Genomic DNA, 13,844 nt, shown 5'->3' with positions numbered 1-13,844 from the left:
TGATCTGCCTGGCCCTTGAATTGTGATGCTGTCACAGAATCAAAGACGCATACATTACTTATTTAATTTCACTAGATTTTAGTATTTTATCATTGCATCTATTTATTCTTCTCTGTTTCATCACTTTCAATACTGCTCAACTTGCTAATCTGCATCAAAATAGTTACAAGTACTGACTTTCTAAAATGAACAACCAGACATACAGAGACAGATTACCTTTCGGGGCAAGGTTCACTCCCTTCTACAAGAACAGAATGTGGTAGGACGTCAACTTTTCATCATTCTAAGTCTATTCACCCAAAAATCTTACTTCTCTACTATTTTAGTCAAATAACACGGACAGAAACAAACAGAAGACTTTTTTGGAGAAGACGGCCTTCACCCCATCCCCCAAGGTTGCAAAGCAAAGGGAGGTTTCTGTCGATAAACGCAAAAGGGTCATTCTTACCTCTGGATTGAGACTGAAAGCTTTTGCTGGTTTTCCCACACAAAGAAAATCAAAAATGATTTCTTTCATTGCAAAATCTAAACGTTCCTGTAGTGAAAAAGGGAAATCAAAACAAAGCGTTAATTCAACATGAAAATGTCTGTTTTTGTCATATGCACCAAACAGGTGGCTTCCGAAAGAAGAGGGGCATCGCTTAGTTGCATCACAGAGAATCCCTGAAGGAAAACCATGTCCATCCGAACCTTCGGTGGAGCTGCTCCTGTTTCCATGTGGCATGTGGAGATGCTTTATATAATATAGGTAATTAGGCCCTAAAGCACAGAATGACAAATAACTAAAAACCAAAAAATGAAAAACCAAAACGCTCTGAGTATCTGGGCTTCTACACAGTGCAAACTCTTCCTGCTTGTCCTGCCAATGCTGACACCTTCCTGAAACTCAGTTTAAAACATATTTGTAAAAATACCACTGCAAAATGACCATTTTCTTCTCTTCTCTAACATTTCCAATCCCTTGGCTCATATTACAACAGACAATCCCGCAAGTGAAATGAATAATCAACAGATAAGAACTATTAAGGTTACTTAAATGAGAACGTTTACGACAGATTCTAATAATCTGAGACAGTGACTACTAAGATATGTCACGTTGATTTTATACAATATATTCCAGAATCATCAAAGCACATTCTCAGCCACATGATAACTACATGTAGAAAAGTTCTGTGAATTCATCCACCTGCAGAGCAAGTACTGTCCTTTCCCTAAGGACAAATATCACAGAGACACTTCCTTGCACTAAAAACACAGAGAGATAGTATATATTAAATGGTCTGTGAAGTAGCCATTGAACCTTATGTCTTTATAGCAATATCAATTACACTTCAACAGTACTTTCATGCCTATTATTTCCCTTTATCCACACAGCGTTCTGAGGGATACTGGGTAAGCACTTTCATCCACATTTTATAGATAAAGACACTGAGAATAAAGATGTTCTATGACTTCTTTAGGGTATGGAGCTGGCTCACGGCAGAGGCTGGACTGGAATAACCAGCTTTTCATGCTTCTCTATAAATCACAAGGAAGCCAGAGTTGGGATAAAAACCATTTACACACAAAGTGTTTTAAAAACTAGGGCTTCCCTGGTGGCGCAGTGGTTGGGAGTCCGCCTGCCGACGCAGGGGACACGGGTTCGTGCCCTGGTCCGGGAGGATCCCACATGCCGCGGAGCCGCTGGGCCCGTGAGCCATGGCCGCTGAGCCTGCGCGTCCGGAGCCTGTGCTCCGCAACGGGAGAGGCCACAGCAGTGAGAGGCCCACGTACCGCAAAGAAAAACAACAACAACAACTTTTAAAAGTCTCGGGTCTAAATAGTAAACACTAAATGTTTAATATCACTGGACCCAGTTCTTAAGTAAAATAGTATGTATGAAGTGCTCAGAACAGTTCTTGGCAAAGAATGAGCGCCGGATAAAAGCTAATATTCCTGTTACATTCTTCTTTTTCACAGGGTGAAAGAGCATTATGATTTATTTACTCCTCCAGGTTCACTAAATTATCGTCTTCTTATTTCCTCCAAACATCAGACTCAATTTCCTCCTGACTTGAAGCATCTAGAGCAGAGAAGCAGGAACAAACAGGGCCTAGGAGTCAAGAGACCCTCTTACGAATAGGCTCTGTGACCTCAGATCAGTCACTTAAACCCTGCCTCTCAGTTCTTTCATTGGTCAAATGCTGAAGACACTTGGCACACCATGTCACAATTTGTTTTGAAGCAAAAAAAAAAAAAAAAGCTATGTGTGAAAACACTTGCAAAACCATCCTGAAAAGTCTGCACACGTGAGATTATTTTAGACTCTTCATCTGTTAGTACTTCATAAGAAGGAGGTGGCTACTTAGAGGCAATTAGAAGACTCTCACTGCCAGACGCATCTCCATTACCTGGGCAATGAACTGGATGATTTTCACAAAGATGTTCAGAGGCATGTCCCTCGGCACCACACCACGGGACCCTTTGGGGAAAAGTGTTGTGATGATGGTTATAAGACGGCTGAAAGATAAGGGAAAAAAAGAGAAAACAAGCAAGATTGGCTGAGCTCCTGTACATTAAGGGAAAATGGCAGGTGCTTCATCTTATCTAAGTATCAGAGAGAATTCAGAGAAAGAAAACAAACCACTTCATCTCTTTTCCATTAGCATAATTACTCTCTGAAAAGGTTTTCTGGAAAACTAAGGGCAGCTGGAAAATTATAGCCACTTCCTTTGTTAAAGTGGTGAATGTAGTCCTGACACAGAACTTGGCAATCCTGGTAGAGGCTGGAGTTTCTGTAATGGCTGTTGAGCCAACGTCTAAGGAAAGCCTGAAAAGGTCCAGAGGACTTAGAGCTTTTACAAACTGTCAGCTTTGAACAGCTTCTGGTTTGGTTAGCGTAGTTGGCAATGACACAAAACACCCTTTTCACTGGCTGAGTGATGTGGTTACAGTTAACTCAGTGATGGGGTTACCATCAACCCAAGCCAGCTCCTTACCTCTGAGTGGCTGTGTTGCTTTCACATTTAATTCGAATCATGTAAACCCAAAGTAATCTGTACAGAGATTCCAGTGCAACTCGAGCCATCTTGGGGTCTTTATTCTACAACAGAAACCAAGATAAAAGATTGCAGATTAAATGGTACTGTATAGAGGTTATTCTTTTCTGAATGCCTGGTAATGGAGGGCCACAGGTGGGTGGTAGGGTGCCTATGAGGTACGCTGCACCACCTGGGACTTATGGGGTATTTGCCTCCTGGTGCCCATTGGGTAAATAATCTCTGAGAATGGATCCAAATAGCCAAGAGGGCAGGACTGAGCAGTTCGGGAGGAAGTCGTCTTTCTCTCCTTTCTAAGGTGAATACTGGCGATTGCTTTCTTCCTCCAGGTCCTAGGGAACTGCAACCCCTGGCGCCAAGAGGAGAATCAATCCGTCCTACTGTTGATTATGCCCTTGTAAACACCACCCACCTTCACCTCCCATCTCTTTGCCCTCCAACATCTATTGAGACTAATATATAATAAGCACTGGGATACAGAGATACAAGTTTATCCTTTTTCCCTAAGATGTTCACAGTCTATGGGGAGCGGGTGGCAGTTGGGAGACAAATAATGAACAGTCAACTCAAAGACACAGAGAAAAACTGGTGGGGACAGGAGCTAGAGGATGGAAAGAAGGGCAACCTATGGCAAACACAAGGACTGGGATCAGGAAAGGTTTCCAGGGGCAGATGAAAACTCAGACGAACTGAAATCCTTTCACTCATTTGTTCATTAAGCAAACATTCGAGTGGCTACACTGGGCCAGGTAATATGCTTGACGCTAGAAACCAAGATGACGGGGAGTGAACAGCACTTTACAGAGAGGCAACAGCACAAAGAAGCTAAGAGAGCAGGTGAAGGAGTCATGTTTCAGAAACTGGGGATGGTTTTTCTGCCAGGACACGGGGCCAGGCGAAGGAGCAGAGGTTGAGGAGGCTTGAGAAGAACCCTACGTGCCCTGCTAAATAACGGGACCAGGGTTCTCATGGTGGTGACAGGAAGCCATGAAGCTCAAGGAGATTTGTTAAGAATTCTTAACGGTTTAGACATAATCTAGGATAAGTTTACCTTTAAGCTACTTGCTGAATAAAGAGGAGTCACATAAATAAATTCTACGGAAAAGACTGTAGGGGGTAGTTTTTTAGATTTAGAAAAAATTTCTTATGCCTAAATAGTTTTAAAATAACTCCTTGGCATGATCATTATTATGAAATTCTAAATTTCTATATGCATTTTGGTCTCATTCCGGATTTTTTTCTTCTATTAATCTAAATAAGTAAATAAATAAAATGATAAAACACATCATTTTAATTTTTGAGGCTTTATGATGTGTTTTACTATCTGGTATGGCCTACCTTCCACCATCCACTGCTCTTTTTCTTTTCTTTCTATTTTTAGGGCTTTCCCAGATATTCCTGTATATTTATTCTTCCAAATAAACTTTATAACTACTTTTCTAGCTCCAGGAAACAAAAAAGCCCCAACTTTTTAGAAGCATACATTTATACATAAAAGATTTTTTTTGTCTGTTAGTAAAACAAGTGATACACCTTATAACTTGTTGAATGTCTTGGTTATATAAAGGAATTTTAATAAACTACTAAAATAGTAAAGTTGCGTTTAAAATATTCCATCATTTAAAAATTTCAGGAATTCTAATTATCTGTCCTCTAATCACTCCAGACCAGCAAATGTCTATGATGTTAACACAGTGGTTAAAAGCAGACTCTAGACACACACTGCCTGGGTTTAAACCCATCCTTGCTCTGCAATTTATTAGCTGTGTGGCCAACCTCAGGGAACCTCTGTAATCTCTCTGGGCCTGATTTTCCCTGACTGTGAAACGCAGATACTAATCCTCCCTCCCTCCTAGGAGTGTTAAGAGAACTTAAGAGTTAGCACATAGAGGGAAGTTAGCACTGTTCCTGCCCATAGTAACTATTATTACGCACAAGGTGCAGATTCAGCAGCAAACAAAGGAGATTAGTCTCTGACTTCAGGGAGCTTCCTTTCTAGTGGGAATGTCTCCTCCCTTGTGCATTTCCCTTTATTGGTGTATATATTATTTTATATTCATATTTGCATAGTGTGTCATTCAAAATTCTCTCTTGTGCCTTATCTCGCACTATGAATCATGGCCAGGTAGGGCAAGTAGCATCTAACTTTCATTTAGGAGCTTAACTAAGATCTCTAGTTTAAATGATTCAGATGACTGTCTTCTGTTTAACTTCTTTTACACTTTTTCCCTGTCCTCCTACCCACAATTATCTTTTGGGGGCATGTTGTTGTGACTGACGTGCTCTTACTCTTAAGAATATGTTTGAGATTGTCTATTTGTGCTCCCATAGAGACTGAAGAGCAAGGTGGCTGACTTAAGTTTTTATTTTGTTTTAACCGTGGATCCTGTACCGGTAATTGCTTTGTAGCATTTCAAGATGATATCACTGATCACTGCAATTCTCTGCTAAAATGATTTCCCTTGTTTCTCTTCCATTCTCGGCATTATCATATGATATTCTTAAACTGCAACCATGACTGTTTACTTCCCTGAATTTAAAGCACTTAAGTGGCTTCTAATCACCTCCTGGACGACGTCCAAATTCCATGATGTGGTGCATGAGGGGCCTTTGGTGACCTGGCTCCCCCATCACCACCCTCCGCCTCCACCCCCACTGTGCTCTGTGCCATGACATCCCTTCTGCAATTCATCGAATGCCTGGAATGCCTCCCTACCCTTGTTTTACTTGGAAAATTCCTACTCCCCAGCAAGATTCATTAGGTGTCACTCCTGTGTTACGTTCCCCTGCCCCTCCACTCCTTCCTCCATCCCAGAGAGATTACCAAGTGCTCCTGTTCTCTGACTTCTAGAATGCTGTTCTATGCCTTTACTTGTATTGATATGTTTCCTACCAGACTGTGAGCTCCAGGAATTTTGGACTGTTCATCTCTGTGCCCTCAGTGACTGCCGTACAGCAGGTTATCAGTAAATATCAAAATTTTTTTTTAAAAAAGCAAACTGTGAGTAGTAGCTGAACAACGTGACGCATAAGCAAAATGTCTTTATATAGAAACTGTACAAAAGGCAACCCTCAGTACGTAGCTGAAACTAATGGACATGACATTACTAAACATCTTACACTTTTACAGCATTCTGATATTTCAAAAGTACTTTCATAGACCATGACATCAATTGGGCGATTCTGTCATTGACAGAAGCCAAATCACTGGCTCAAGTCTTCAAGCCAGTAAATGACAGGTGGGATAGGAACTGACTTCTGGTCCAGTAAGGACTGTTTTCTCAGAAACTGGAATGTGTATATTACAGGATGCTTACTACATCAGGCGTTGTTATCAAAATTGTACACATATTAACTCTTTTTAATTCTCAGAATCATAAAGTTGATACTGTTATTGTATCCCTTCACAGATGAGGAAATCAAGGTCCAGAGGGGCTAATAAGTGGCGGAGCCAGCATATGAACCTAAGCAATCTGGCCCCGGTGTCTTCCAAACATGAATTTTCCCACCTCAGTGGAAATATTATATGGAGGCTGATCAAATATGCTGCTGGTACCTACTAGACTGCACTCTACTTGAAAACAGGACTTTTTCCTCATTGTCTTTGTATGTCAACAGCAGCTAACATAACAAGGTCTTGATATATAGTTTCAGGATTTTGACACTTTTAACCTATGTCTCAAACCACCGACTTCTGTGTCAAAAGTCTCCACTCCAAGATGGAAAGACTACTATTCTTCCACTGGAATATGCTTCTCAATTAATTAATTAACCAACAACTTATCTATACCAGCTATGAGGTTACAGTGATAAAACTGTTCCAAGAATCTAGCAGGTTTCAGAGTGGATCTTCCCTGGTCTCCTGCATCTCATCTCAGTGCTGGTCACAGACAGACTTCATGTGACATGTCAACCTGCCCAACACCATGCCCACCTTCTTTAAATTGTGCTTTTGATTTAGTTAAAGCAATTCAGTGTTAACAGTAACAAGTAGGGAGCACTGAATTCACTGATAACTTGTCTAGTGACAGGGTCATTGGACAGACCCATGTTTCCCATGACCATCAGCTGACCACTTGCACCCAGTCACCCAGGCTGCTTATGAATATGCAAATTCCTCGGCTGCACCCAGACATTCTAAACCAGAATCTCTGGAGGTAGGTTTCAACAAGTTGCATTTGTAACAGGCTTCCTTAGAGATCCTTATGCACACAGAGATAAAGATCCATTGATTACAGATCAATAAATAATTTTAGTCTTTTCATCTTGTTATACTCAAAACTCTTCTAGATTTCTCTTGCATTGCAACTAAAGCAACTGAAGTAAACCTATTTCTTTCTCATATTTCCTTGCACATATCACAGTCAACACCTTCCTTCCTTTTGGCATTTCCTTTTGATAGCTGAATCAATTTACTCTGATCATAATTCAATCTTTTTGATGACTGTATTACCCAAATAACATATGTGCTATAGTTTAGGATAACCTCTAAAATTTCTGTACCAAAAATTTACAGAGATTATTTTTCTATTCATTGGCTGAATAAATAAGGCATTCACAGAAAGTAACACACCTGTCATCTGATCACTAATTTTTGGACTCAATTTGTGTGCACTATTAGAATTTATAAATTCCACTTTGAAATGTGCCTTTGACAGATCTGAAACATAGATAAGAGATTTTCTCAAGTTTATAGAAATAAAGTTAATATTAAAGCAGTATAACTATTTCTTGAAAATTAATATTTAAATAGCTAATACGGCATCACTTACAGTTGATATTTGCAAAGAGGATAGTAGTTGTTTTAAATGGTACCATACATTTTAATGGATTCAGGCAATGACTGTGGAATCCTTAATATATTACTCAATCCTTCCCCTCATAAAATAAAGATATCATTAATACCCTTACTTTTATGTGAAAAGTTAAGAAAAAGCACTCCTTTAACTTCATAGTGATTATTACACACAAAGATATATTAAGTGCCAAACACAAGTTTCATCAAACAAATTTATGGCAACGAAACTTTGAGACTCTTAGCGGAAAGCAAAAGACCTTCCTTGTCCCCTCCTCTTCCCTGCCCCTTCTGAATCCGTAATTCTCTATCATCATAGCTTATTTGATTTTCTTCATAGCAGTTATCACTATCTGAAGTTTTTTTCCTCATCTACTTGTTTACTTGTTTCCTGTCTGTTTCCTCCACTAAATTACAAGGTCTAAAAGACCAGCATGTTACTATCTCATTCATCACTTATTCCCAGCACCTGGAACAGTGCCTGGTACAGTTCTAGTGAAGAATTGTTGACCAATTAACTAAGCGAATGCATTCAAGTCCCAGTGTAAATAGTGACTGAGACAAAAGAAGAATCCTTTTTAATTCTGTACTTTGGTTTCTAGTACTATGAAGCTAAGCTGACTAATGTCTAACCTTCAGATGATATACCTTCAATATTGCTATCTGAGCAAAACTTTTAGAAAAACATAACTAATATCATGAAAGCACAGGGGGAGGTCAATGCAGCCTGTGACATTGTCATGATAATCCATGACATGTATGTAAAGGCCCTACTGCTGGCCTGGCTCATAACAGATCTCCAATTAATGAGACCTATTGTTGTTATTAATTATACAGTAAATAGATTTCTTAACTTTTGAGGTTTCCTTTTTTGTTTGTTTCTGTGATCAAGACCTCACGGGTATATTATATTCATTATTTTAAGGAAAAGGAAATTTAAAGATTCTCCCAATTATATTATCCATTTTCGAGGATAAGAAACGTGTACATAGTTATTATGAACACAATAATTACATTTTAAAAGAACTATTCATAAATGGGGATTCATGACAAAAAAAAGTACTATTAACTCAATTTTTCAAAACATATTTCCCCTTTTCAGAATGAGACATATTATGGCAGATGTGAAGGGAACGTAACATTTTAAAATAGTTCAATATGTTCAGATTCCGACATAAAATACATAGAAGAAAAAAGTATTGGTCACTACTTACCAGGGGTTCCTGAAAGATGTCAAGGTCGTGGTGAGAAGGTGTTGTAAACTTCTCACCACTTTACAAGGGTCTATCGCTAATACGTGGTTGACCGAGTTAACAAGTGTAAATAAGGACTTCACGTTTGTGTTACCAAAGCAGCCTGCTTCTGACAGACTGACGCTGAGGATAAACCAGGGCACTGACGTTAAATGAGCATTGAATCTGAGAGCTTGTTTACTTTGAAAGCAGATTTTTCACACTCACACACATTTCTATTCTGCTCTATGTCATGCTGCCACCTTGATGGCTCTCCCCTGCAGAACATATCAAAGGTGGCTACCAAGTTCAACATGTAAGGTTCAAACACTGGGTTCATTATACTTGAGTACATATAGGGGATGGGGAGACAAGTAGGGGAGGGGATGCAGGGAAAAAGGGATGGTGACCAGAGGAAAGAGCTGGATTGGTGGTCCTTTCTGAAATGATATGTTTGGCTCTAAATCCCACAGAATACTGAAGCCATTCAAGACAAAGTGTACTCCTAAAGCCATGTTAGTTTTTCCTCAGGTATTTCTTCCCTGTCGAGGACACTTGAGGAGGTTTGGAAGGTTTTCTGTATTTTTTTAAATGGTCCCATTTAATCCCTACTGGGTTTAGTTCTAAATATGTGTGATACAATTTTATTTCGATTGTAACTCATCAGGTTTAGTTCTAAATACGTGTGATACAATTTTATTCCGATTGTAATTCATCAAGGATCTTTCTGTATCTTTTACCCTTGAGGAGGTGAATTCCAACAATTTATTACCCATAAAGTGAAATATCATTGCCTTTCCGTTGCCTAATAACTACCTCTTTCATGCTTCATGGATTACCAGACCTCCATAAATGGCACAGGTAACTCCCTACTCCCAACTTTTACGTCCCTCCTTGTCTGCATCACGCATTTTGAAACTTCATTACATATCCCCCAATGAAATGCCAAGTTCCTTGAGAACAGGGACCCTAGATCTAATTTTTATAGAACTAACATCCCTATCTTTCCCATTTCCGGCACCTTCCCTAGCACCTCTACTCCTTCTGATCCTATTGTCTTTCCCTTTGAGAAATCCTGATGCTTGAAATGTTTGCACAGGGAAACACCATGAGCGTGCAGCCCTTCTCTCTAGGGCTGTGTGTAACCCTGTTATTAAGCCTTTCTGGTGGGCTTCGACCAGACCTTCAAACAACATTCTAACTTCAAAGCAATTAAGTGCAAAGTAAGATTACGCTGCTGTATTTCAAAAGCAACTCCAGACACCAAGAATTTTGGTATTTTTGGCCACAACAGTAAACTGTCAGGCAAAACACTAGTTTGGTTCTAACTAAAATTCATCACAAACACATTTAGCATAATATATACAGAAAAATGAACATTCTTAATCATTTCTCCTTTTGTTTCGTTTTGAACAAAATGAGCTTTTCCCCTTTGTGTAAAATGTAGAAGAAAAAATATTTAAATGGAATAGCGGAATAACTTAAAAATGGACCAATATAACAAAAAAATGACATTGGGTTATGTGTTGGAGGCGTTTGACAGATGGATAAATCCCTGCATCAAACATCTGAAGGTGGCCATTATATAATAGCTGATACCCTGAAAAATACTGTGTTTTCCAGAATTCTTAAAAGCTAATTCTATATCCACTGCTATTATATTTCCCTGCCAATTTGAAGAAAATAAACGATTCTAATCTTGGATTTCACAATCAGCTTTTAGAGCCAGTACACAGCTGGTGCTTAAAACAGCCCCAATGCAGACTATTGTGTCATTATATGATAAATGACAAAATAATATAATTAATCTTGACCATTTCACCAAATTAAAGGGTCTTAGAACAAAAAAGACAAGGCAATATGTGTAAGTACATACAGCACTTTACAACTAAGTGCATTTCAAAAATTCTAAAGCAGCAAGTATTAACCTTGTAAAAGGAATTCAACATCTTTGGACACAACTGAGAACAACTGTGAAAAACATGTGCTATTTGCACCTATTAGAAACAGTGTTCCTTTAGTTGTCTTTTATCAATAGGTCACTAAAACTTAAAATATGTTCACAACATTAAAAGTTATAAAGCCTATTTTAAAGCTAACCATTACAGTTGGTTTAACTGTAGGTTCCTCCGTTTCAGGCACCCTGAATTGGTTCTCATGTCACCCAACATCTGAACAGCTGTTGTTCAGTGAATGCTGAGGACTGACTGGCACGTGGCTTGAACAGAACATCTTCAATCACAAATAACAGGGACAGAAAATAAGTGTTCTCTGCTACTAGGTCAATCCTCCCACAGAATGGAATGTTTTCCCCCCCAAATATTTCCCTAGCCTGGAGGAGGTTAGAGAAAGGCTGGAGGAGGTTTAGGTGAGCTTCTGCCAGTGAAGTGTGGCCTCCCTTTTTTTAATCATTTAGAAAAAGTGTGACCATAGATGCATATAGAGGGGTATTTAATTCTACCTTTAAAATGATCCTTCTTAGGGACCTCCCTGGCAGTCCAGTGGCTAAGACTCCACACTCCCAATGCAGGGGGCCCAGGTTCACTCCCTGATCAGGGAACTAGATCCCACGTGCTGCAACTAAGACCCGGTACAGCCAAATAAATATTAAAAAAAAAAAAAAAGCTTCTAAAGTGATCCTTCTTAGACGAGAGCGTACAACATTGTAAATTGACTATACTTCAATAAGAAAATTAAAATTTAAAAAAAATTTTAAAAGATTCCCCCCCCCCCAATTTGACATGATTCCTCTTAATCCCAGTCGCCTTCTAAAACTGACTATATTTAATAAGGAAAACTCTTCTTAATATTTTTTTCATTATTCCAAAACAGTACAGGATCATTTCCCCTGCAGACATCAGGAGTCACTCTCAGAAACACACAAACCAGGCTCAGACTCATACATATTTTTATAGAAGACTCTTCTGAGCCGACAAATACTAACTTTAAGGTTGGATAAGCAGTTGTTGAGGAAAACGTGCCACCTGTTCAGGAATAGCTGCTTCTGGCTGACGCAGAGCAGACAGGTCACCAGCGGGTACAAGGCCTGAGGAGAGAGAAGATGAGGTCACAGGGTGATGTCTATTTCAACAACAACCAGGTGACACACGCTCTCTGGAACCACCACCCACTTTGTAACACACCCAGGCGCAACAAGTACGGTGCAGACGTGGATACTTTGCAAATGCTTTCTGAGGACGATGGGGATGGAATGCTCTGGAGTTACGTAGAGGGTAGAGAGTGAGTTTCATGGATCATAAGTGGAAATCTGATTCACTGATTTAGTCTTCACTCATAAATTTTAAAAACAAACTATCGTAGATCACTCTCAAGCCTCAGGAGGAAAAGCAGGAAGGCACACTGATTTTGAAAATGTTACTGGCTTTCGGGCTCATAAACATCTACCAGTTTGTCCCTGTCTTAGAGGTAGGTGTATGTGTTTTCTTTTGCATGCAATCCTCCTGTAATTAAGGAAGATTCCTAAAAGAAATGTTACTGCATCGGTAAACTCCACCCAGACAAATTTAACCGCAGAAGGAATCTGCTTACGAGTGAATAAACAGAGGTGCTACTGTGCTTTTCCTGCCTAACTGGGCAGGTTTCCCGCAGCAACTGGAGAAGACAGAAAAGCTTGTGGGCATCCACCCAAACAACATACATGCAGAACCCACCACCATTTTGCTGAACCAGATTACGGCGCTCCCCAAAATTAGGGCTAGTGAAGATTAAAACAAAAATGTAACTCGCTCATCCATTAACTTGAATTAGCAAAAATCTATTGCCACAATGAGACTCAGTGCTTAACAATTCATACACTTATTTTTTTGCTGTTGTTAACTTAGTTTTAAACTGACTTTGAACTATTACTGCCATTGAGTGCAACTCTAATTCCAGCCAGTAATTTAAAAACAAAAATACAAGCAGTCACCACGACCACAGAATGTAGACAAATGAGCAAATCTGTCACCACTGCCAGCAAAGCAACTATTTGCTCAAATAATGGTGGTAATGTTCATACTTTAAAGATTAGCATAAACAAGGCTAGAAACCAGCTCCCTAAGCAGCCCACTTCCTCCATACTATCACAATTACAGCTGGTCTACCACCTGCTGATTCATAAACCAGAGCTTTATTTACCATGGAGGAAAAAAGTTGTGGTAATTTAAAAGACTTTTCTATGCTGCTCTTCAGTACAAAAGCATTCCCCGAAACTGTTTTCTCAGCCTTCAGAGAATCTTTCCAATGGCCAACTATCTGTGTCCCAACTCCCTTTCCTGCCTGGTTCCATTTTGATTCTGAATATCAGGATGGGAATTAGCCAGTGAAGCTTCCTGGGGATTGAGAAAAGAAACTGTTGTTATAAACTTTAGTCTTCAGATTGAAAAAATACTCAGAAATTAAAATAAAAATAAGTTAAACCCATCTTGAAAATAAACAGCGGAATCTTTAGGACTAGAGGGTCCTTGAGGGGACATGGTCTAATCCCCTTATGTTACCTTGATTCAGTCATGGTCAGTAATAGGTGGAAGCTCTAAAATTTGAAATGCTACCTCTCTTTGAGGAAGCTGTAGGTAATTCTCCCATCTGTGGAACCCTTATGACTCTCAAACAGATTTCGGCCTAGGAATTTGAGTCTCTGCAGTTTTGTCTTTTGAATTTTCTCAGAGTTACTAACCAAGGAATGCTTCTTTCGAGAAGAAAGTTCCAGCGTGGTATCATATAGGCTTTCAACAAAGTTTCTGAGGCAGGGAACATTTACTTCATTTTTAACAGCCTGAA

At 39.4% G+C, this 13,844-nt stretch overlaps 1 protein-coding gene across 2 annotated transcripts in view; it reads right to left on the bottom strand.

Moving 5' to 3' along the window:
- FRY (FRY microtubule binding protein) overlaps nucleotides 1–13,844 on the bottom strand; it is a 328,357-nt gene that overhangs the window by 138,669 nt on the left and 175,844 nt on the right. For both annotated transcript variants that reach the window (XM_059995989.1, XM_059995991.1), the window contains exons 10-14: nucleotides 13,741–13,839; nucleotides 12,010–12,111; nucleotides 2,979–3,082; nucleotides 2,391–2,499; nucleotides 449–535 (exon numbers count right to left, since the gene is read on the bottom strand). In XM_059995989.1, the coding sequence (XP_059851972.1) occupies nucleotides 449–535; nucleotides 2,391–2,499; nucleotides 2,979–3,082; nucleotides 12,010–12,111; nucleotides 13,741–13,839 (501 nt within the window). The remainder of the gene's footprint in view (nucleotides 1–448; nucleotides 536–2,390; nucleotides 2,500–2,978; nucleotides 3,083–12,009; nucleotides 12,112–13,740; nucleotides 13,840–13,844) is intronic.

The sequence above is a fragment of the Delphinus delphis genome, chromosome 18, assembly GCF_949987515.2.
Source record: "Delphinus delphis chromosome 18, mDelDel1.2, whole genome shotgun sequence".
Lineage (NCBI taxonomy): Eukaryota > Metazoa > Chordata > Mammalia > Artiodactyla > Delphinidae > Delphinus > Delphinus delphis.
The sequence above is the reverse complement of the archived record's forward strand: the minus strand, read 5'-3'. Positions and strand labels throughout refer to the sequence as shown.